The following is a 22,650-nucleotide window of genomic DNA, read 5'->3' as shown; positions in this document are numbered from 1 at the left end:
ATTTAGATTGACTCTTTTACTCAAGTCTTCGTTTCATAACAGATGATGAGTTTAAACCCATCGCTATGAAAAAGTAGTAAAAACAGTCAAAACAACAGTGTAAAATGTATTTATACGGCACCACGACGATAGACTGACTCAATATCTCACTCGATTTTTTCAGCTTTAATACGGAAAACAAAGCATTTTCTTTATTAATTACAGCCAAAAAAAGGATTAGGCTGAAGGTACGTGTTTATGTAAGACCGTCCTGACCAACACATAACTCCACAATCAATATCTTAAAAACACAGATGTCCCGGCTCGCATAACCTATTCCCAAATTGTGGCCCCGGGGCAAAATGTGGCCCTCAGACCAATTTTTCTCGGCCCTCAAGTTTCCAGGTGAATTGGCCCATATTACTTTAAACAGTACTTTTTACTGAAAATCTACTTATCCCAAATATTTTAATGATGACATGAATAAAGATCTAGTGGTTCAGTCTAACTTGTAATAATAACACAGATTTAAAATATTCACTGTATTAACCAGTCTATGGCCCTCAATTGACTCTCGGCTTTGTCTGTGTTTTTATTTGTGGCTCTTAATGAGAAGTTTGGACACACCTGACCTACTGCGATGTACATGTGTGAATAAAGTCAGGTTTTAGAGTTTTTTTTTTATTTAGACAGAGTTTTAATTAACTTAAATTCATCAGTGAGCTCATTCCAAAGTCTTATTCCTCAAACAGACACACCTTTGTCTCACATTAGTTCTTATTTTATTAGATTTAAACCGAAGCAAACATCTTAAATTATAGCGAGTACTTCTTAATTTAAAGAAAGACTGATTCTGACTGAACCCTAACCCTCAAAATTTTTAACTTAACTACAGTATGTCCGTAAATTTTACTATATTCGATTGTATAACTAGTCCATTAGTCGGATCAGGCTTTATTAATTATTCTTATTGCCCATTTCTGTAGTTTAATTAAAGGATCTACGTATGTTTTACAGCGTTTCCCCAAATTATCGTCTTCGTCTAAAAACTAGCCACACTAGAACTGAAAAAACACTGGGAAAAAAAGCTTTTGGTATTTATTTTGCTTCTCAAAAATGGAATGTATTTCAAGGACATCGCGCCACAAATGCACTTTAATAATGCGGAGATAAACATTTATCCTCACACCTGCTCCTGTTTTTAACGTTTTAAATGGACCTGCACAGTTTATATTTATTTTGCTTGTTTTTTGCTTTTATATTTTACTGTATTTGAACAAAACGCCTATGAAAAGGAGAGTCTGAGTGCTCAAATTAGGCTCTCTCTGTATAAATAAAGATAAATTAAGCGTAACATCCTGTAAATATACAAAGACGTACCTAAAACTGTTATTAAAGAGGAAGCGTTGTCCATGTCAAGGCTGGTTTTTGCGATACACGTGTAAACTCCCTGGTCGCTTAAGTTCACGTTCATGATTTGCAGCGTTCCTTTGGTCATGGAGTATCTGTAAAAAAAGATGGAAGTGCATTAGAGGTGTATAAAATGTATGTGTATGTACATAAACAGCACACTATCCATCTCAGACGTATATTCTCAAGGTCCTGTTAATGCATCAATCATATTTTCATAATCTCTCAGCATTAGCCGGCCTTGAAGTCGCACGGCCGCTTTCATTAGAACGAGACCGGGCGGCGTGCGAGCGTTTACGGCGTTTGTGATTTAAAAACGCATTTGCGAATCAATAAACGCACTCAAAGAAATGGCACCTACTTTTCTTCAAAGTTAAGTGGGATCCGCTCGTCGTCTTTCATCCACGTCACCTCAAAGCTGCTCTCCAGGCTTTCATCAAACTCCGCGCCGCACTTTAGCCGAGCCGCCGTCCCGCTGACGACCTGCGTGTCCTGGGGCGGGGTCACGATTTTGGTTGGGTCTGGAGAGGAAGAAGAAGAGCAAGAGGAAGAAGAGCAAGAAGAAGAAGAAGAGCAAGAAGATGAAGAGGAAGAAGAAGAGCAAGAAGAAGAAGAAGAGCAAGAAGAAGAGGAAGAAGAAGAGCAAGAAGAAGAAGAGCAAGAAGAAGAAGAAGAGCAAGAAGAAGAAGAAGAGCAAGAAGAAGAAGAGCAAGAAGAAGAAGAAGAGCAAGAAGAAGAAGAACAAGAGCAAGAAGAAGAAGAACAAGAGCAAGAAGAAGAAGAGCAAGAAGAAGAAGAAGAAGAGCAAGAAGAAGAAGAGCAAGAAGAAGAAGAAGAAGAGCAAGAAGAAGAAGAAGAGCAAGAAGAAGAAAAGCAAAAAGAAGAAGAAGAAGAAGAGCGAGAAGAAGAAGGTGTGTGGTACTTTTGTTACTTCCTCAACAAGAATACACATTTTTCCAATACTTTACAAAAAAGTAGTCTTCAGATAGGCGTGATTGACAGGTAAATAAGCCAATCACGAGCTAGCATGGTCATGGGTCAAAGGTCAAAGGTCAAAAGTGTATTTATTCAGTAGATTTGCCTAAAAATATGGAATCTTTGCTGAATATTTGTTTTCTGGACACCAAACGTTGTATAGTAACATCGTGGAACTCACATATTCCTTGTTCTGCTTTTAAATGGTTGAAAAGAATGACTTTAATTTGACACGTTTTGGAAAATATGGACAATATTCTACAATTTTCTCGTGAATAGAGGTAACAACATATCTCCTGATGGCTCGGGAAATGATAATGTTGAATTATTTTGTATTATTTATTTATATGTGTAAAAAAAAAAAAAAAAAAAAATTGTCTTGGTCTATTCTCAATAAGTAGTAAGTGCAATATATATCGTTTAAGTAAATACACATGGTAAATAAATAAAACAAATAAATAAATACAAAAAATAAAATAAAATAAAATAAATAAATAAAACAATAAAACTGAACCCTAAGCACAATTACCCCCCAAAATCATTCTGAATGTACAAAAAAAAAAAAAAAAAAAAAAAAAAAAAAGATATATGAACTGCAAAAATGCTATAGATATAATCCAGTTATATGTTAAAAAAAAAATGTCTTGGTTTATCCTCAAGAATCAGGAAGTGCAATATATCGTTGAAGTAAATACAGAAGATAAATTAAAAAAAAAAGCTAAATAAATACAAAATTAAAATAAATAAAATTAAAATAAATAAATACATAAATAAATACATAACTAAATAAACAAATAAAAAACAAATCCTGAGCTAAATTATCCCCCAAAAATCATTCTAAATGTACACAAAAATGTAAAAAAATATGAACTGCAAGAAATAAATGACAGAATAAAACATTTAAGTAGTTAGTTTGTGCCTGTAATGAGTCATAGAAGTTCATAATTCAACCTTCTACAGCTCAAATCTCATCGTATTGAAAAAAAAAAAAACTAAAATATTCACTCGTATTGAAAGAAAAACTACCCACGATAAATATTAACACGATAAGTCGATATCGCACCCATCATGTCAGGCGTGTACAGATCCAATTCAAAACACACATTTAAACCCCTTAATTCATCTGTAACACCAGTCTGTCTCTGTCTCGTGTTGTTTTTCCACTTCCACCAGTACCTTTCACATCCAGCAGGGCGGTGATTGAAGCCTTGCCCTCCGAGTTGGACGCCGCACACACGTACCCCCCGCTGTCGTTTTTTTCCGCACTGATGAGCCGCAGCGACTTGTTCGTCAGGACCGAGAACCGCTCCCCTTCGATGTTCGCCGAAGTCTCATTCACGGCCCTGGGAGAGAGTTTTCAGACCGAGTTTAGCGTACTAATTAGACAAGCCATGTTGCCTGGAAACGCTGAAAATAATAAGACTAAAATTACAGTTTTGTCTAGATTTGATTGCAGTTGATTTTTTGTTGGGGGAGCTAATTAAAATTCTTTGTTGAACTGAATTTGCATCAATTATGTGTCACTTTCTTCCAGCAAGGTCAAGCGTATAAGATGCATTACAACGTCTGATTTGGAAAGCGCACGTTTCAATCTATCTTGAATAAAAAATCCAACTGTATTTGTATTTGTTTGTGAATTTTGTACATTGTCAAGCACTGTCTGAGCTGTTCTTTACTGACGACGCTTCTTTAATTAGCCTCCTCCATTTGTAGTGTACTGCTATCTCATTAAAAAGGCACAGGTGTCAGCAGACTCCGGCACACAGACACCTCAAGCATTTGGGGATTATTAGTGCGACCCAAGGCTGTTAGGAAGGAGCAATTTCCTCCCACACAAAAACTGTGAAAATTGTTTTGTTTTAACACGAGCCACTGGGATGGTGAGGTAAGAAAAGCTGTCGGATAAATAATGTGTTTCCAAGTCCACTGCGAAATCTATTGTTTGTGATTATAACAGTGTTTAAGCTATAGTTAAGTAGACGTTATATAATTTTATATTAGTAACTACCTGCCATGATAATCACTATATTATCGACTTATTGTTCAATATATAAAACTGGAACTATAGAATTTGGGGGTCGATATTTAGATTTGAGCTGCAGAGGGGTGATTATTGCTTCATTTTGCTGTTCATTTGTTGCAGCTCAGGGCTTTTTTTCCCTCTCTTTGGATGTTCTTTTTTTTATTGATGTATTTAATGTAATACATACAAACATAGTGACCACACAATACAATACACATATACAATAGTGACAAGTGGTGGAAAGACATACAAGACATAACGTGGTTTGTAGATGCAACAGCTGTTTACAATTGTATGTTTATGTTGTGTGTGTGTGTGTGTTGTGTGTGTGCGTGTGTGTGTGGGGGTGTGTGTGTGCGTGTGTGTGTGGGGGTGTGTGTGTGCGTGTGTTGTGTGTGTGAGACTTTTTTGTGATTTTGGAGGGGGTTAAGGTGGAGACGGCAGAGGAGAGCGCTGGTACTAGTCATTGTTAAGTGATAAAGAAAGGTATAGAGAATATAGACAGAGAGAGAAAAAAAAGAAATTAAATAATAAAAAAATAAAATTAATAAAATAAAATTAATAAGAAAGAAAGAAAGAAAGAAAGAAAGGCATAGAGAATATAGACAGAGAGGGAAAATAAATTAAATAACATCATAGAAATAAAATAAAATATTATTATTATTATAAAGAAAGAAAGAAAGAAAGAAAGAAAGAAAGGTATAGAGAATATAGACAGAGAGAAAAAAATAAAACAAAATAATAGAAATAAAATAATAATAATAAAAAAATAAATACATAAAGAAAGAAAGAAAGAAAGAAAGAAAGAAAGATAGGTATAGAAAATATACCTGGAGAGAGAAAAAAAAAATAGAAATAAAAATTTAAAAATAAAAAAAAATTTAAAAAAAAGAAAATAATAAAGAAAGTGTTCCTTTGGTGTTGGTGAAGGCCTGTTAAGCTCAGCTGTTGCCTGACCCTGAGGAGGCTCAGGGCTTTTAATGACACAGTATATTTAGAAATTGGTTTAATGAGACTCTCCTGGTTTGTGTCAATGAAATAAAGTTTCAATTTTATCATTTATCTCAATATTTCTCTTTAGCAATATATCACGATTCCTACTAGTAACTAGTAATTTTTGCAAATTACTTGGATTTCTAAAACACAATACAGCTACTCAGTCCAAACTTAACTTCAAAGCCCTGTACCCAATTTTTAAGTACGTCTTAGCATGCTAGTTGTCAGCTTTCCGTGACAGCAAAACTCAGTTCTGGCCTCTGAAACTTGTGAACGATGCTTATAAGCTCTAATTGGGACGCTTGGACTGCAAAACAAAAGTGCAACAGCTTAGGACCATGAGAAACCATTTCACACAAACTACTTCTGTTTTTCATGTTTTTAAGCGAGTCAAAATCGGGTATAACACCTTTAATTATCTGTTGACTGTTGTTTTTTTTTAAGTAGTAGAAATTTTGGTCAAGCTCAAAACGCAATAGCACAAACTTCCTTGGAGAGAAAACATTTTATTGGCTACTTCTCGCCATTTTCTCGCCATCAAGTGTTTCCTTACCACGAGATTGATGGCGGAGGAGAGCCAAAAACGTTGCAGTTCAGAACGACGTTACCCCCCTGGACCACAGCGTACTCCTGGAGGTCTGCAGTCAGGATCAGGGGAGACATATCTGCAATACAAGAAAATATACAGACAAAGCTGAGAAATAGTAGATCACAGTTGGATTGATGAGACTTTGAGCTGAACTTTCTTTTCTCTTTGACTAAAAATAACGTCATTTTTATTCATTGAAATCTCTACTCGTGTTATGGACTTTTCTTATCAAATAAACCAGCCCGGTATGGCATAATTAAATGTTCAAAGATGCAGCATGAAAAGCCTTTACACCTTCATCGCGCAAAAACTGTTATTGAAAGAGACTCTGGTTATAACTAACACATATTCTGATTATTTTAAACAGAAAAATATGTTTTGATGCACATCCCGCGTAGAATAATTAATAACATTTTGGACATTTTGGTTAGAATGTTTGCGTTTATGTTAGGAAATGTATTAAACATCACTTCCTTTATGAATAATAATTAATACGGCAGCCGAGCAAAGTGTAAAAAGACTGTAATGTTACTCACTCATGACCAGGATGTTGACGTTGGCGAGCAGAGTGCCGTGTGTGTTGGAGGCTTCACACTGATAAACGGCGGTGTCTTCAGGACCGGCGTTATGTAAAACCACTGTGTCCTCAATAACGCGCTTCTTCTGCTCTGGGTCGCCTGAAAGCATTTAAGAAAATATAATGATTACACTGTAGTAGAGATTGATATTTGCACTTTTTGGCGTCTCTTTAAGTCTCTCGCTTGGGCTGATATTTAGTTTGGGTTCATCAACTGCTGCATAAACCTTTATTTTAATGCTAGACTGTGTAAAGAAGTGGATTAAGTGAGTGTGACGTCACCCATAGTGTTCAGTATTCGGCGAGTGGTTTTAGCGGCGAATTTGCAGCTGATTCCATATTTGCAGTTCCGACCGTGAGTATCATAGCAACCAAAGAGCCAATCCGGAGCCAGGCTGTTGAAGGTAACGCCCCTTCCCGCCCGCATCGCTCGTTTAGCAGGGAGCAAGCGCTTAGCAACACTGTCAATCAAACCTGTTGCTAACGCTGGAAAGAAGGCAGCTGATTTGTCTCTTATTCATGTTCGTATCTTGATTTACAGACAAAAAAGCGAAATAAAAACACCAGGATCATGTACAGCGGGTTAATACGAACATTTAAGACCAAAATGACAAGTCTGACAAAGGTTACAGAGAGAGGAGTAACAGTTTTCCAATGTAAAGTGAATTGGAGCCAGAGTCGATGGAGCCGAACGCGCGCCCATGATCACTTCCTGTTTGGAACGTGGCGGCTAGCACGTTAGCTTTGTCCATTTATATATACAGTCTATGTGGTGTGATTCTTATGCTTTTGTATTTTTAGACATCCATTTTTCCTTATAATAGTTTAATTACGCAACAGTAAAAAGTATAGACAATATTTACATTAGTTGTAGTTTCAAATCATATATTTTTGGGTAAAATCATCAAAAATCGGTCTTGTATATCGACCCAAAAATATCAACAGAACTTATCGACCATCGGTTGTTCTGGATTCTAAACAATCGGTATCGACATCGGCCATAAAATAATAAATAAACAAATAAATAAACATATCGGCCGATCACTGATGTGCAGCAATTCATTAAGAAAATAAGAAAATAAGTGCCATATATATTGTTTTCATTTAGTGTGAGCGAAACAGATGGTAAATGTAGAGTAGAGTAAGCGCCAAGATATACATAGACGAAGTTACAACTACACATTATTTTTCTTCAATAGCAGCGAATGATACACTTATAAACAGAGACAGAGTGACATTTTTTCATATAAATTATTGCATGTAATGACTAGCAGCAAAAACAAACCATCAGTTGTCAATGAGTTCATTATAATGTCTTTATTTATTTACACTTTAACTGCCTATTACTTAGTCACGATAACATATTTTGAAGTTCTATATATCGCTGAAGCAAATATAGTCAATAAACAATAATATTTCAACTAATTTATGCCACTGACGCAAAACCTAAGAGCAGATTTAAACCGCAAAAATTATTCTAAATCTACAATATGGTTAAAAACAGCAGAATGAAACAGTTTAGTCGTCAGTTTGAGTCTGCAATGAGTCATAAACGTAATTAATTCAACCTTTTATGGCTCAAATCTTATGATATAGCCAAATATAACCAAAAAATATTCCATTAATGCAAAGAAAATGTACGATAAATAAATACTAATCCCAAAAATATAGTTCAAACTTTCATATATTGAACGATAAGTCGATATAGTGCGTTGAAAGGAAAGGTTATTATGCAGAACTTTTTGGTGTAATAAATATTCCAAGTAATGATCATTGTGCGTTTTAAGCCGTCCATCTGAAAGTGTTAAACCACTCTCTTTAAAACATCTTCAAAATAATTCGTCCCAATAGCCAAGCGTCTCAGGCACTTTGAAAAACACACTTCTGAAGTTCTTTGCCAACTTCAATTTGTCTTCAGAGCCTCACAGCTCAGTCCATCTGCCCACCGGCAACACAGGCTTCAAACCACAGCCACAATTACTCTCCCTCACCTCGGAAAATCTCTCCATTCTTCCTCCATGTGATGTCTGGCACTGGTTTCCCTCTGACTGCGCACCTGATCTGGACATCTGAGCCAATCACAGAGAGCTGGCTCTGGGGCGGCTCGCTCTGCCACTGCGGAGGCTCTGGGAGAGAAGAAAGAGAAAGAGAGGGGAGTCAACAAGCAGTTCAGACCAGGGCGGATGGCACTTATTGAAAAAGCGAAGGGGGGTACAGAGGGTTATGTAGTCTGCACGTAAAAATCAACCACAAGTACATGGATTCAGTAGGTTAAACGTGTTGTCTTATAAGTATGGATCAGTGTATTTCTGTCAGTATAACAGTAGTAGCAGTACTTTTAATCCAAATACTCTTTAATCTTTAGGGATTATGCACAAATGTATTAATCTTACAAAAGAAAAGATGGTTTGTACCAGATTTAGCTACTACTACTGTCACAACTCTGCCTGTTTTGGTTATCTCCAGTCCATGGTTTGCTTCCTCCCTGTTTCCCCGCACCTGAAGTTTGTTGTTATCAGGGGTGTGGCCTTTATGTTCTCCCTGTGTTCATTTCGAGTGTCTGGATTGTTTGTTCATTTGGTTGGTTGTTCATTTAGAAGACATGCAGGCTCTTTCATTTTCAAATAAACTTTATGAATTCACCAGCGTGACAACTACTTCCCATGTGCAGTCCCTGGGCAGGTGAACACACATTAAAAAAACAGTGGTCCTTCGTTTATCTCGTGAGTTAAGTCTAAAAATAACCCGTAATACGCAGAAATATAAACTGGATTAAGATTATTTGGACACTCCTCAATATGACTCAAAGACGGAACCATTACGTGAGCCAGTGTTGAGTTTTTTCTGTTGGTTTTTTCAGCGTTTCTAAGTTCCAAAGTGCTGTCAGCATCGAAATTATGAAGCGTTTTAATGTCTGACAATATGGAAGTGTGTGTTAGCATGCTAGTTGTTTACCGTAACCCCAAACTCTGCTCTTGTCTGATGTGAAAGTTGTGAAAAGTGTTCATAAACTCAATCAAATCAGCTTTATTTTTACAATTATTCTCTGTTTTTTGCTATAAAACCCCTCACCACACACTTTATACACTTTTCTCACACAGGCGTTAACATTTTCTCACATTTCTCTCTTGTTTAAACTCTCTCAAAGTTCAAACCTTTGTAGGCGCCTTTGTCGGTGCAGAACGTTGTGGGTTTTGTCGGGGAGAAAACTAATTGCAAACATACAGCACTTCAGAGTCACACTGCGATCCAACGTTTATGTAAATTTGGCTGAACCGCGATATAATGAGGGACAACTGTACTTCTGTCAGTGTAACAGTAGTAGCAGTACTTTAATTTATCAGGGATCATGTACAAATTCATTAAAGTTACAAAAGAAAAGATGATTTGTATGAGATTTAGCTGCTTTTACTTTCCATGTGCAGTCGCTGGGCAGGTGAACACACATTAAAAACACATATTTCATTACAATTGCATTATAAAACTATCAGTTTATCATTGACACTAGCAGTAAAACACAATAAAATGTCCAAATGTCTAATACAGTCTGTTTCCTACAGTCCAAACCAATATAAAACATCATTATTTGCAGGTTATTTCTTACTGGTAACAGAACTAAAAACAATTAAGTCACTTCTGGTGCAGGTGATTTGCCAACCTGCTCGTCGCCATGGAGATAATATAGCTTTGTCGGGAATATTACGGCGTTGTTTATCGTGCGTTTTTTCAATTACATGTGATATGATGAAAAACATGTATCAGACTAGAGCCATCTCTCCACAGAGCTGACCTGTGGAGGCATCACCTACTCTACTCCATGAAAACTAAATTAAATTCCATATTGTGTGTGGGAAAAGCAACAACATCTCCATGGAGATAAAAAACAGGTTCGAAAACCTCTGCATGAAATGTTACATAGTGCGGTTTGAAGTAGCGGTAATGGATATAGAGGCTTAAATATATGTAGAAAAAGTAATAGCAGTGGTTGATATTAGAGTTTAATGTATTTCTTGGCTTGGATTAACTAAAGATTATTTTGAGCATTAATTTGAGCATTAAATCTGAGTAACAGTTATTATTATTATTATTATTTTTTTTTTTTTTTATTATTATTATTATTTTTTTTTACAAATAGAACACATCAAATAAATGAAGCAAGGTATATGGAATTAAAGTAAAGGAAAAAAAACTGTAATAAAAATATAATAATAATAATAATAATTTTTAGACAAAGCAAAGGGTGGCTTCTTAGAGGATGTGAATATATAGATTTTTAAAATGTATTTAGTAGAGTTGTTTCACTTTTTGCTAAATAATGCTACTTACTTCATATATTTGATGCCTTCTGTATGTATATAAAATGTCAAAAATAGTAAAAATAAAAAAAATAAAAAAATAAAAATTGTGACTGGTAGTGTAAAAGTACCTAACATCAAATATATAATTTTTTTCTGTTTTTATCTATATATGAAACAGAATTTACCTGAAGTGTCTAAACTCACCCTCCACGATGACGTCAAAGTAGTGCACCTCCTCTCCTTCCAGGTTTTGAGCCTTGCACATGTATTTTCCCTCCACGCTCTCGTCCACGCTTGCCACTGTTAACATCCTCCCAAAGTTCTCATATTTGGTCCGTTCTGGAAGATTGTCCCCCAGTTTAATCCACTCAACAGTTGGAGTGGGGCTGGAATGACAAAACAGACAGAGATTTATACAGATATGCACATTATATAATGCATGTTATACCTGGCCTAAGATACTGCAATGAATATTTTAAAGCTGTAATTGTTTTGCCTAGATAGATTGTTCAACTGTATTGTATTGTATTGTATTGTATTTTTTGTATATTTTGTATTTTATTTCATTTTTTGTAATATTTTGTATTTTTATTTTATTTTAACTTTGTATTTTTATTATATGTTATTTTTATTTTTTATTTTTTTGTATTTTATTTTATTTTATTTTAAATTTATTTTTTATAGTATTTATTTATTTTTTATTTTATTTATGAAAAAAACAGTACAGTGGGTTGAGGGGGTGGGCTGGGGTCTTACAATGAGCTAATGTTTTATTATTGAGTTGTAAAATGAATGAGTGAGTTTAGTTATGAAGTTTAAACTAGTTTTGACATGAGTTTCAGGGTTGAGTCTCTCTTATTTATTTATTTTTTCCTTCCTTTCCTTTCTTCCTTCCTTTTCTTCTCTCCCTTTTCCCTTTTTTCTTCTTTATTTTCCTTTTTCCCACCCTCCCTTCTCTTTTCTCTTTTCTTCTGCACTTTACACATCTTTCTTGCATTCATTTAATATATTTATGTCTCAAAAATACTTTAAAATTCAAATTTGACTCCACACTTTTGTCTCAGCGGCGAGAGACACTTTTAAAGCCATACAACGGGATATTCTAGGCAAAGAAGTAACATCTCCATAAATAAAAGCAGGTCTTTTCCAGAGAAATTACATAGTGCAGCTTTACATATCCACACATTTATATTGATGAGATGTCAACTTTTTTTTTTTTTGAAATATAGTTTAATTGGCTTAACGTTTAGTGTGTTTTTGGCCATTTTATTCATTTCTTTTCATTTATTTATTCATTTCGAGCACATGTATCAGCACATTTCACAAATTAATCCTTACACAAGCTCGAAAAGGAGTTAAAAGAAGAAAACTACTGCATATGTACTGTGTTTTTCAAATATAAATATTCTTACAATCCTCCGGGCAAACACTCCAGCTTCAGCTCCTTCCCTTTCAGCAGCACTACCTCGCTCTGAACACCAGAGGGCAGCAGGATCCTGGGTTTGGAGAGTGCGGGGGCAGCTCCTGCTCGGGACACAGTTGTCACATGTGAGCAGACGGTAATCAGATTGTCACGCAGCTTGTTAACAAAGAGAATTGACTGTGTGAGATGTTTGTGACGTGCGTTCGCTTCCCGGTGTCTCAGAGCGGTGTGAGCAATCGTTGAGAAAAGGCCTCGCGCTAGAACACGTGCAGAGGTTCAAATGTCCTATCGCTCTATTTTTATCTGTAAATAAAGATGGTGATGGCGTCTGGATGAGGTTCTGTTGTACAAATTACTATAATATAAGTGTAGAAAGAGACTATTAATGATATAATGTGGGAAAAATCTACTATTAAACTGTTTGGCTGTGATTCAAAACACACAGTTGTCCAATACTTTGTGAAAAATGCCCCAAAAAATACAGCGAAATATAAACATGTAATTCTGGACTGGTTTATAATCGTATAATCTTGGAAACGTGACGCTTTTCGACGCATGTAAAGGTTTTGTTAAGTGCAGAAAATCAGAATTTAAACTATCAAATGAAGATACAGTTAAAGGTATTAAACGGATTACATTTGTCATTACAAGACGATCCCTCATGCCAAAGTATTCAAAGTATTTATTTGCATATTAACCACGGGTTGTGTTGATGCTGTGATTTTACCTATTGCAAGTATCGATAAGAAAATAGATAAGTAAATACCTGAGATGGAAGGTGACGAAGTACAAGTAGTAAAGTGCTGTACTTAAGTAGAATTTATAGGTGTCTGAGGCAGATTTTACAGTGGATACTTTTACTTTTACTTCACTACATTTGAAAGCAAGTATTACTTTCTACTCCATTACGTTTTTAACCGGACTGCAAAGTAAAAAGTACTTTTCATATGACTTGAGGAGCTACTTTGACCATGTTCGTAGTAACATTCTGACTCAAGTTTTCTATTTCAAGCTTCAGGAAACAAAATAAATTCACAAAATTCATAAGAAAAATTAGGGGATTGATTTGTACTGCTACTATTGACCATAATATGTTTTATTTTGTTGTTTTTTTAATTAAATATCCCTACATTTAACACTTAACACTGTGAAAAACGTTTACTTTTTACTCTTAAAGTACAATTTTAAATGGGTACTTTAATACTTTTAGTTAAGTTGCTTTGTTCATATGATACTTTTACTTGTACTTGAGTAACCTTTTGCCTCTGTATCTGTACTTTTACTTCTTACTACTGCCACTAATAAATACATGCATAAATAAATACACAAACAAATAAATAAATAAATACACAGACGTACCACTTTTTACCACCAGGGTCATGGGGCTCTTCTGGACGATGGTTCTGATCTTGTTGAACGCCGCCACACACGTGTAGTCCGTCCTGCTGTCGTTTTGTAACGTGTGGGAAAAGTACAAGTTTCCGTCCATCCCCATGGAAACCCGCTCGTCCTGGAGGATGTGCTGTAGATCTGGAAAAAAAAAGAAAAGTTATTTTAATGTACGACTAGATGAAGTCACCTGGAGCCACAGTGAGACGTATAGAAATAAACATGGAGTAATTACAGAGAAGCTGAAGGACGGGTTGATTATGGAATTTTAATGATGTTGTATTGCCTGGTTTAAATATAGAAGTAAACAAAAGGTTACACCCAAATATGAATCATTCACTATTTGAAAAGTGATTATTCCACAAATCTGACTTTAATCTTTAACCTTTTGTGTAATGGCGAGATCACATTTCATAAACTTGTAAAACATCAAAACAATTAAAGCAGAACTATTATGTAAAATCAGTTTTTCATCACGTTGCAGTTGTTTCCTCTCATGATTTCACCCTCAGTTTGCAGTGATTTGTGTTTGAGTTTATTTTGAAGGTGCCACACGCCCACTGTGACGTACACACTTCGCACGGGATTCAGCGGTGTTGTGTAGTAAATTGGGAAGAAATGAAAAAAAAAAAATTCTGTCGCAGTGACGTTTACAGTGTCCGGTCCCATTGGGCGCCGCCGTTTTCTAATAAAGTCAATGGATTTGTTTCTTTTATTAAGTCGTTATTTTAACAGATCCATGTTCGTTTTAGATGAATAGACCGTGTCACAGATTATTATAGCAAAGGCTGAAACAATTGAGTAAATCGAGTAATTTAATTTCTAAAAAGCTCCAGTTCTATTTTATTGCCTCCTTTAATTATAATAATGAGATAAAACCACATGAAACTGAGGAGCTTGGAAACACTGAGGTGGATCAATTAAACGGAGCCTGAACAACACGGACTGTGCACGAGTGAAAAGAGCTGTGTGTTTAGACCCATGAGTTTAGGTCCACACTGACCTTTGAACCCGGAGTCACACCTGCACAGCCAAAGCCACGCCCACTGACGTCATCACACAGAGCTGTTTGTTTACAGGTCGAGACGCAGCGCGAACGCGTTAGGACAGAAGACAAGTCCAACTCTTAAAGAGTGAAGGAGATATGAGTCCTGCTGTGACGCAACGAGGCGAGGACAACAGGACATGAGGACAACGGGACATGAGGACAACAGAACACGAGGACCACAGGACACGAGGACAACGGGACACAAGGACAAAGGGACACGAGGACGACAGGACACGAGGACGACAGGACACGAGAACGACAGGACACGAGAACAACGGGACACGAGGACAACGGGACACAAGGACAACGGGACACAAGGACAACAGGACACGAGGACAACGGGACACGAGGACAACGGGACGCGAGGACAACTGGACACGAGGACAACGGCACATGAGGACAACGGGACACGAGGACAACGGCACATGAGGACAACGGGACACGAGGACAACGGCACATGAGGACAACGGGACACGAGGACAATGGGACACGAGGACAAAGGGAGATGAGGACAACGGGAGACGAAGACAACAGGAGACGAGGACAACAGGACATGAGGATGACAGGAGACAAAGACACCGGGACACGAGAACGACAGGAGACGAGGCTTCAAAACCTTTTTCAGTCCTGACTGAAGGTGAGCGCGGGGTCAGCGTGAGTTTGGAGCAGAGTTCATTCACTTTTTCCTCTGTCCTCTGTCCTCTGTCCTCTCCACGCTTAAGACACGTAGCAACTGTCCCGTGCTTTGGTCCACCTCCTCCAACCGGAAGATTAACACAGTACTTGATTGATTGAAGTAAATAATTGATAGATAGATTAGATTACTCGATTACTAAAATAATCAATAACTCTAACCATAATTAGAGCTTCATATCAGACAAAAACACAATAGAACTTTTAAAAAATACTTTGTTTTTTGTTTTGTTTTTTTTCCAGAAATGTGCATATAACATCCATGTCTTATGTAATGAAAAGAAAATCCTTATTTACTGACGTCTTTGGCTTCACTTTCTACTTTGTTAATAATACGTCTCCGTAAAAGAGAAGGATGAGCCACGAGCAGCAAAAAAACTGAACAGGTGAAGTAAATGTTTAGCCCTCGTAGTAAATCTTCATGTCCATTTTAGGAACGTTGAGGGGGGAAGACGCTAACGCTCATCCCGCCATTATGACTGGAACTACTGTTTATTTAAAGGAACGCAGAATGGAAACTCTCTTGTCCTCCCTTTGGTTAACATTCACAAAAGACACCAGAAATAAACGTGAATTGGTCCAGTGAGAATGAAAATACACTAATCAGGATGAATGTGAAGATCGGAATGTGCAAAAGGACAGATCTGAGCGACAAGGGCCAAACAGCGACGGGTAAACTATTACGTCACAGCAGTTGGAAGTTGTCAGTATTAAACAAAACTATAACTGAAAAATCTCCAGCGACTCCAGACGAAAACGAATGCTGCTAAAAGTGTAAAAAAAAATGTAATGCTGGTGCTAATATGACGTTATTAGGCAAGACGAGTTTATTTCTATAGCACGATTCAAAGTGTTTTACAGAATAAGAAAGACGTTAAAATCACACAAATGAAAACACAAATAATCATCATAAAATCAACATTAAAACAGAAAAGTGCAGAGTAAAAACGTTTCAGTCATGTGCACAGATAAATCGGACCGTTTCAGTCTGGATTTAAACATTGTCAAAGTCGAGGCCTGAGTCACATCATCAAGAAGATTGTTTCAGGTTTTAGCTGCAGAAAACTGAATGTTAATTCCCCATGTTTACTCCTGGTTTATTCCTGATTTATTCCTGGTTTATTCCTGGTTTATTCCTGATTTATTCCTGGTTTATTCCTGGTTTATTCCTGGTTTATTCCTGGTTTAGCCCTGGTTTAGTCCTGGTTTAGCCCTGGTTTAGCCCTGGTTTAGTCCTGGTTTAGCCCTGGTTTAGTCCTGGTTTATTCCTGGTTTAATTCCAGCTTTAGTCCTGGTTTAGCCCTGGTTTAGCCCTGATTTAGTCCTGGTTTAATTCCAGCTTTAGTCCTGGTTTAGTCCTGGTTTAGCCCTGGTTTAGTCCTGCTTTAGTCCTGCTTTAGTCCTGCTTTAGTCCTGCTTTAGTCCTGCTTTAGTCCTCCTCATGTGAGATGGTTCATGTGGCTCATGTGGGAGATGTTCTTTGGTGCTGGTCCATGGAGAGACTTGTTCACACTGAGCTGCTTTAAAGTCTGAGCCACAGGAGCCAGAGACCTGAGCCACAGGACACATGTGTGAAGTACTTCCTGGTTCTAGTCCTGACCCGAGCAGCAGTGTTCTGGATGTACTGTTCTGTGTTAATGCTCGTTTGGGGAGTTTTAGAGATTGTGGGTTAATGTTGCACAGTGGGATGTACGTAAACATTATCAGAATCAGAAGACTTTTATCGCCATCGGAACTAGGAACTTACTTTGGCGATAAAGTGCAACATAAAAACACTGAATAAATACAAATAAGGGCATGCACAAAGTTTAAAAAGATATACTTAGAGGTAGAAAATATACACAACAGCAGAATCAGAACAACAAAAGCACCAAATCACCAGGACGACTGTACGTGGCGCCATCTTGGAAGTATATCGAGGGTAGAAGATTCGCGGTAGAAGTGGATTTCTGCAGCTAAATGCGCTAACAGCTAATCAAGACGTAGATTTATTGAGCTACGAATGTATTTTTTATATCGCTATCGCTATTGTAGGTTTGGTTTTATTTGAAAGATTCATGCATGGTCTCAAAAAGTGTACGTTTGTGTGTTGTCAGTTAACGTTATCGTCCATTAATTGAGCAGAGAGAGAAGTTTGAGAAGAAACAATCCCAAATTCCTCTTGCTAAACTCTGTTCATTTGCGTAACGTTAACCGACTGCTTAGAAACGTCGTTTGTAGCGGTGTTTTTTTGTGTGTTTATTACATTGACATGAGTGATTTAGCTGCTAACACGCTACAACATCTGCGCATTAGCTAGAGGACATCGTGTTTTAACTATTTCATCAATTTCACATTATTTAAACTGTCAGTATCGGTAAATGTAACAAGATACAAGTCTATTTTTCACAAACACACATCCAGGGAGTCGTTTTGATGATATAAGAAGGTGGAAAGTAAAACAGATGTCCAGATATTGAAGTTAAAGCGAAATCGACGTCATCTATGCTCTTTAAAACAACAAACAACAATAATCAATAATTTTGTTTATTGTGATAAAAAGGGTTGTCAAAAATCATTCGTGGGACATAATTATGATAGTCGGTAACAAAGATAATCACCGTTTTATCACCTGAATGTACAGAAAAGAATGACTTATCCACAGGGGAGTCAACAGGAGGGACAAAGGGGGCTGTTGTCCGGGGCCCCAGAGTCTTAGGGGGCCCAGAATTAGACCCTCTTTCTATTTATTTGTATTACAGCGAGGCATGTTAGGCTTATTGCCCCAAGCCTCCAAATTTCAATTGACGGCCCTGCTTATCCTTAATATTCTCTGTTAAAACTGTAATTATTCATATCAATAACAACTTGAATCATAATCGTGATATAATTGTTAATCGCAGTTATGAGAATTGTCACACACAATTTCAATATCGTCCCATGCCGAGCCACGTCATGCGTCATTATGTTTAAACAGATTAGTTTTAAGATAAATCATTGTGTACGATTTTATTTAAAGACGTTTAAAAACTCCAAACGCGGAAGCCGTTCATTACCGCTAATTTACTCCTGCCAATATGGCGTCTATACCGGTTTTCTATTGTGTAGCATGATTTTAATCCAACTAATTACATTTTCTTGTTTTGATTATAAATAGATGCCATAATTATCCTACACAATCAATAAAAAGAGTGTGAAATGTACAGTTGTCCCTCGCTATATCACGGTTCACCTTTCACGGTCTCGCTCTTTTGCGGATTTTTTTTGTTCAATTTTCCATGTTTTTTCCCGTGCATTATATAAACGCGCACTGTGTTCTGCGTCCTGATTGGCTGTTGGACTGTAGACCATTGTCCATCAGTCTCCTCCGTGCCGTGTCTCCTGTACAGTACAGAATGTGTTCAGACAAATTTACACAAACGTTGGATCGCAGTGACTCTGAAGTGCTGTACGTTTGCAATTTGTTTTCTCCACGACGAAACCCACGATGTCGATGAAACGTTCTGCACCGACAAAGGCGCCTACGAAGGTTTGAACTTTGAGAGAGTTTAAACAAGAGAGAAAAGTGAGAAAATGTCAACGCCTGTGTGAGAAAAGTGTATAAAGTGTGTGGTGAGGGGTTTTACAGACAAAAACATATAGAATAACTGCAAAAAATAAAGCTACTACTACTCGTTCGCAGGTTTTGCCCATTGCAGATTATTTTTAGAACGTAACCATGCGATAAACGAGGGACCACTGTACTGCAAATACCATTTTGCACTCAAATACTGTTCAAATGACTCTGAAATCATCCCAAGTACCCTCTGGTAAGTGGTCACGCCTGATTGGAAAACACTTCTATGGCTCTTAAACTATCAACGTTTTCAACTGGATAAGAAAATCCAAATGACAACTTCTTGGAACCATTTTACGACTACGTTTTGCAAGTATTTATAAAAAAAAGATCTTACTAATGGACATCCAGTGGATTTGCGAGGGGACCACGCTGGCTGGAGGGTTACATCTCAGGACGAGTGGATCTCCTTCGTTTACCGAGATCGGATCGAGTTTCTCCTTTGGAAATTTGGGGGCACCTGCACCAAAGCAACGCCAAACCTCGTTATCGTACGTCACATCGTTCAGATTTAAAACGGGGGCCGCTTACTTAAGGCGATCAGCTGAATCTCGTCCGTCATCGCCGTGCCCAGTCTGTTGGAGGCGTAACACTTGTACTTCCCCTGATACTGAGCGAGCTGCTTGTTATGTACGACAAACGATCCTTTTGTGCGGTCGACGAGCTGCGGAGGAACGAAGTCAACGCCGTCTTTCGTCCACCTGAACCTGTCGATTACAAAACAAAACATTTTATAAATCGTAATCCTACCTGCTTGGACTGAGTTGTAGTAAGTCAAACACTTACTGCGGCTGAGGGTTGCCGGTAGCTTCACACTTGATAGTAACATTCCCGTCATAAGGAAGAGCGATAATAGGACTGGAGGTTTGTGTAATTATCGTTGGAAGCTGTTCAACTGTAGTGAAAAACAAAGTAGAAGAGAAGCAAGTCAGTTTAGCACAGTGCAGTCAGTCAAATCTGAATCAGGAAATCATTCAAATTTTAAAATCGTCTTCGGCTTTTCCGTGTTTTGCGTCACAACAATGGAATATATTTCAAGGACAAGCAAAACTGGATACTTTAAGGCTGCAATTGCACTTTAATAATGTGGTAACGAACATTTATACTCACACCTGCTCCTGTTTTTAATGTTTTAAATGGACTTGTGTGCTTATTTCTTGTGTCTGTCTGTTTTGGGTTTTTTTTGTTTGTGTTTTTGTATTTTCTGTATAAATAACAAAAAAAAAAAAGAATGAAATAAAAACAAAATGATGTTTGACTGTTTTTAATTCAGAGGTTCACAGCCAATTTGTCTGTAAAAGTGTGTGGTTTGGAGCAAAGGTGAAGTGAGTTTTTTTTTTTTTTTTTTTTAATATCACTGTTTATGTTTAGGAATTTAAAATATTGCAAGACATTTTTATTTACTTAATTATGTATTTATTTATTTATTATTATTATTATTATTATTATTGTAATTTATTTATTATTATTATTTCATTATTATTATTATTATTATTATTATTATTATTATTATTATTATTATTATTGTTATTATTATTATTACTATTATTATTATTATTGTTATTATTATTATTATTATTATTATTATTTATATTTTTTATTATTAATTATTTATTTATTTTATTCAATATGCACTTGTCTCCACATGTTATTTCTTTGCCTATAATGTTCCACTGTGCACTATGGAATCAAACTTAAACCACGGACATGAGTAGATAACGCGGCTATGCCAAGTTACTAGTAAGATCTGTGGAGAGCCAACCTCGCTGACAGTAAGAATCCATGTTTTTCAAGGTCTTTTTAGCAATAAAAATTCCTGTAATTAAATAAATGAAGGCTAGATCGACAGGTTTAAGGTCAAACAGTGGAACATTCCAGGCAACGCAATAAAAACCCAAAGGAGACGAGCAGGTGAAGTGAACCGCCCAAAACCAAAAAACAGGGTTCATCACTATGGGGGAAAAAATCAGATTACTTATTTTGTCACATCATCCTTCTCTAATATAAAGACATTTCTATTTGTAAGTAAAACTGTGATCATTTTGACCTTATTCCAAACCGCACTTTCTTTGTGGTGACACTTCTGGATTAAGGAGAAATTCCACTCTTTTCAATGGCGAATTCGTGAAACACTGCCTCAAAAATCTGATATAAAGTTTGTGTTGATTTGTGTAAAATGTTCTACGTTCATGTGACCAACAAGTCAACACTGCACCGATTCTCTGGGAGGCTTTAAAACAGCTCTGTGATCCGTGTAGAACTTATTTGCTGTCAAAATCACTAGCCCCAGTTTAAATAATACCACCCAAATGACGATGGCGGCGCTCGTGGCAAAATGGTGTATATTCCAGCCCTTAAATATCATATATATTTTAGCCCTACAAAATAATATCTATTAAAACCCTAGAAAATCATATATATATTAGCCCTACAAAATAATATCTATTAAAACCCTAGAAAATCATATATATTTTAGCCCTACAAAATAATATATATTAAAACCCTAGAAAATCATATATATTCCAGCCTTTAAATATCATATATATTTTAGCCCTACAAAATAATATATATTAAAGCCCTAGAAAATCATATATTCCAGCCCTACTCATACTGAGGTCAAAGCTCCGTTAGTCATTTGCAGAGCGGGTGTTTGTCGTACCTTCTGGGGGGATTTGGAGACTTGTGGCCCAGGAGGTGCAGGCCAGCAGCAGGAGGAGCTGCAGACCCCCGGCCCGCAGCAGGAGGAGCTGCAGACCCCCGGCCCGCAGCAGGAGGAGCTGCAGACCCCCGGCCCGCCTCATCCCCCTCCACACGGTCAGAAGACACCGGAGCTCTGGACTGACAGGGAACTGGGATCAGCTACGGTCACTGGGAAACCCTAAGGCACCGGCGAGCTACGGAAAGAAACAAAAGATTTTAAGTGAACGAAGTAAAGCTAAAATAAAGATGCACCTGTTATTGCTTTGTCTGGAATGTCCCGCAGTACGGTATTAAGTTTATCTGTTTGTGAGTGCGTTTAAGGCTTTCAAAAACACGCGTTCTGACTGTGAGTTGGGTCAAATCTGCACGGCTTTTACCACTAATTTGTCCCGGTTGCGTCACCTGCTTGTCTTCAGAGATACATAAGGCCAACGCTGTATTGTGAAATATTTCAGGCTGAGCAGTAACATCTCCACGGCGACGAGCAGCTGGCAGACGCTCCGCCAGAAAAGTTACATAGCGCACCTTTGATTCTGCGTGTCCTCGGGAGAAGGGAGTAGACCTCAGGAGATTGGAAATTGCGGAGCTGACATATTTACATACCGCCATGTTTGCAAATAATGTCGTCAGCCTTTGCGACGCAGCAGGTTTACAAAATCAACAAAGTAAAAAGACAGAAAAGACACAACGACGCCGCTTCAACTGGAGTTTTTTTGCCTTTGTTTGTTGTCATTACTTCGTAGGCCTGTCAAAATTAAAAAAAAAATTTAAGTACGATATGTTTCTGAAGTAAATATAGACGATAAACGATAATATTGAAGCAAAATCTTAAAGCAGAATTAGCCACAAACGTATTTTAAATATGCAATATTGTTAAAAACCATGAGCTGTAATAAATAAATATCAAAATGAAACACTTTTTAGTAATTAGAAGTTCATAATCCAACCGTCTACA

General features: G+C 37.1%; 1 protein-coding gene across 6 annotated transcripts in view; it reads right to left on the bottom strand.

Moving 5' to 3' along the window:
* Positions 1–22,650, bottom strand: part of LOC117373050 (neural cell adhesion molecule L1-like protein) — a 94,952-nt gene that overhangs the window by 55,654 nt on the left and 16,648 nt on the right. For 5 of the 6 annotated variants that reach the window (XM_055223163.1, XM_055223166.1, XM_055223164.1 and 2 more), the window contains exons 2-14: positions 21,655–21,889; positions 19,782–19,890; positions 19,527–19,702; positions 19,333–19,455; positions 13,630–13,800; positions 12,260–12,371; positions 11,052–11,233; positions 8,541–8,675; positions 6,509–6,649; positions 5,937–6,048; positions 3,541–3,707; positions 1,751–1,910; positions 1,360–1,484 (exon numbers count right to left, since the gene is read on the bottom strand). In XM_055223163.1, the coding sequence (XP_055079138.1) occupies positions 1,360–1,484; positions 1,751–1,910; positions 3,541–3,707; positions 5,937–6,048; positions 6,509–6,649; positions 8,541–8,675; positions 11,052–11,233; positions 12,260–12,371; positions 13,630–13,800; positions 19,333–19,455; positions 19,527–19,702; positions 19,782–19,890; positions 21,655–21,796 (1,855 nt within the window). In that variant the 5' untranslated portion in view covers positions 21,797–21,889. The remainder of the gene's footprint in view (positions 1–1,359; positions 1,485–1,750; positions 1,911–3,540; positions 3,708–5,936; positions 6,049–6,508; positions 6,650–8,540; positions 8,676–11,051; positions 11,234–12,259; positions 12,372–13,629; positions 13,801–19,332; positions 19,456–19,526; positions 19,703–19,781; positions 19,891–21,654; positions 21,890–22,650) is intronic. The other variant, XM_055223168.1, reaches the window with a different exon arrangement.

The sequence above is a fragment of the Periophthalmus magnuspinnatus genome, chromosome 7, assembly GCF_009829125.3.
Source record: "Periophthalmus magnuspinnatus isolate fPerMag1 chromosome 7, fPerMag1.2.pri, whole genome shotgun sequence".
Lineage (NCBI taxonomy): Eukaryota > Metazoa > Chordata > Actinopteri > Gobiiformes > Gobiidae > Periophthalmus > Periophthalmus magnuspinnatus.
This window is presented reverse-complemented; position numbering and strand designations above follow the sequence as displayed.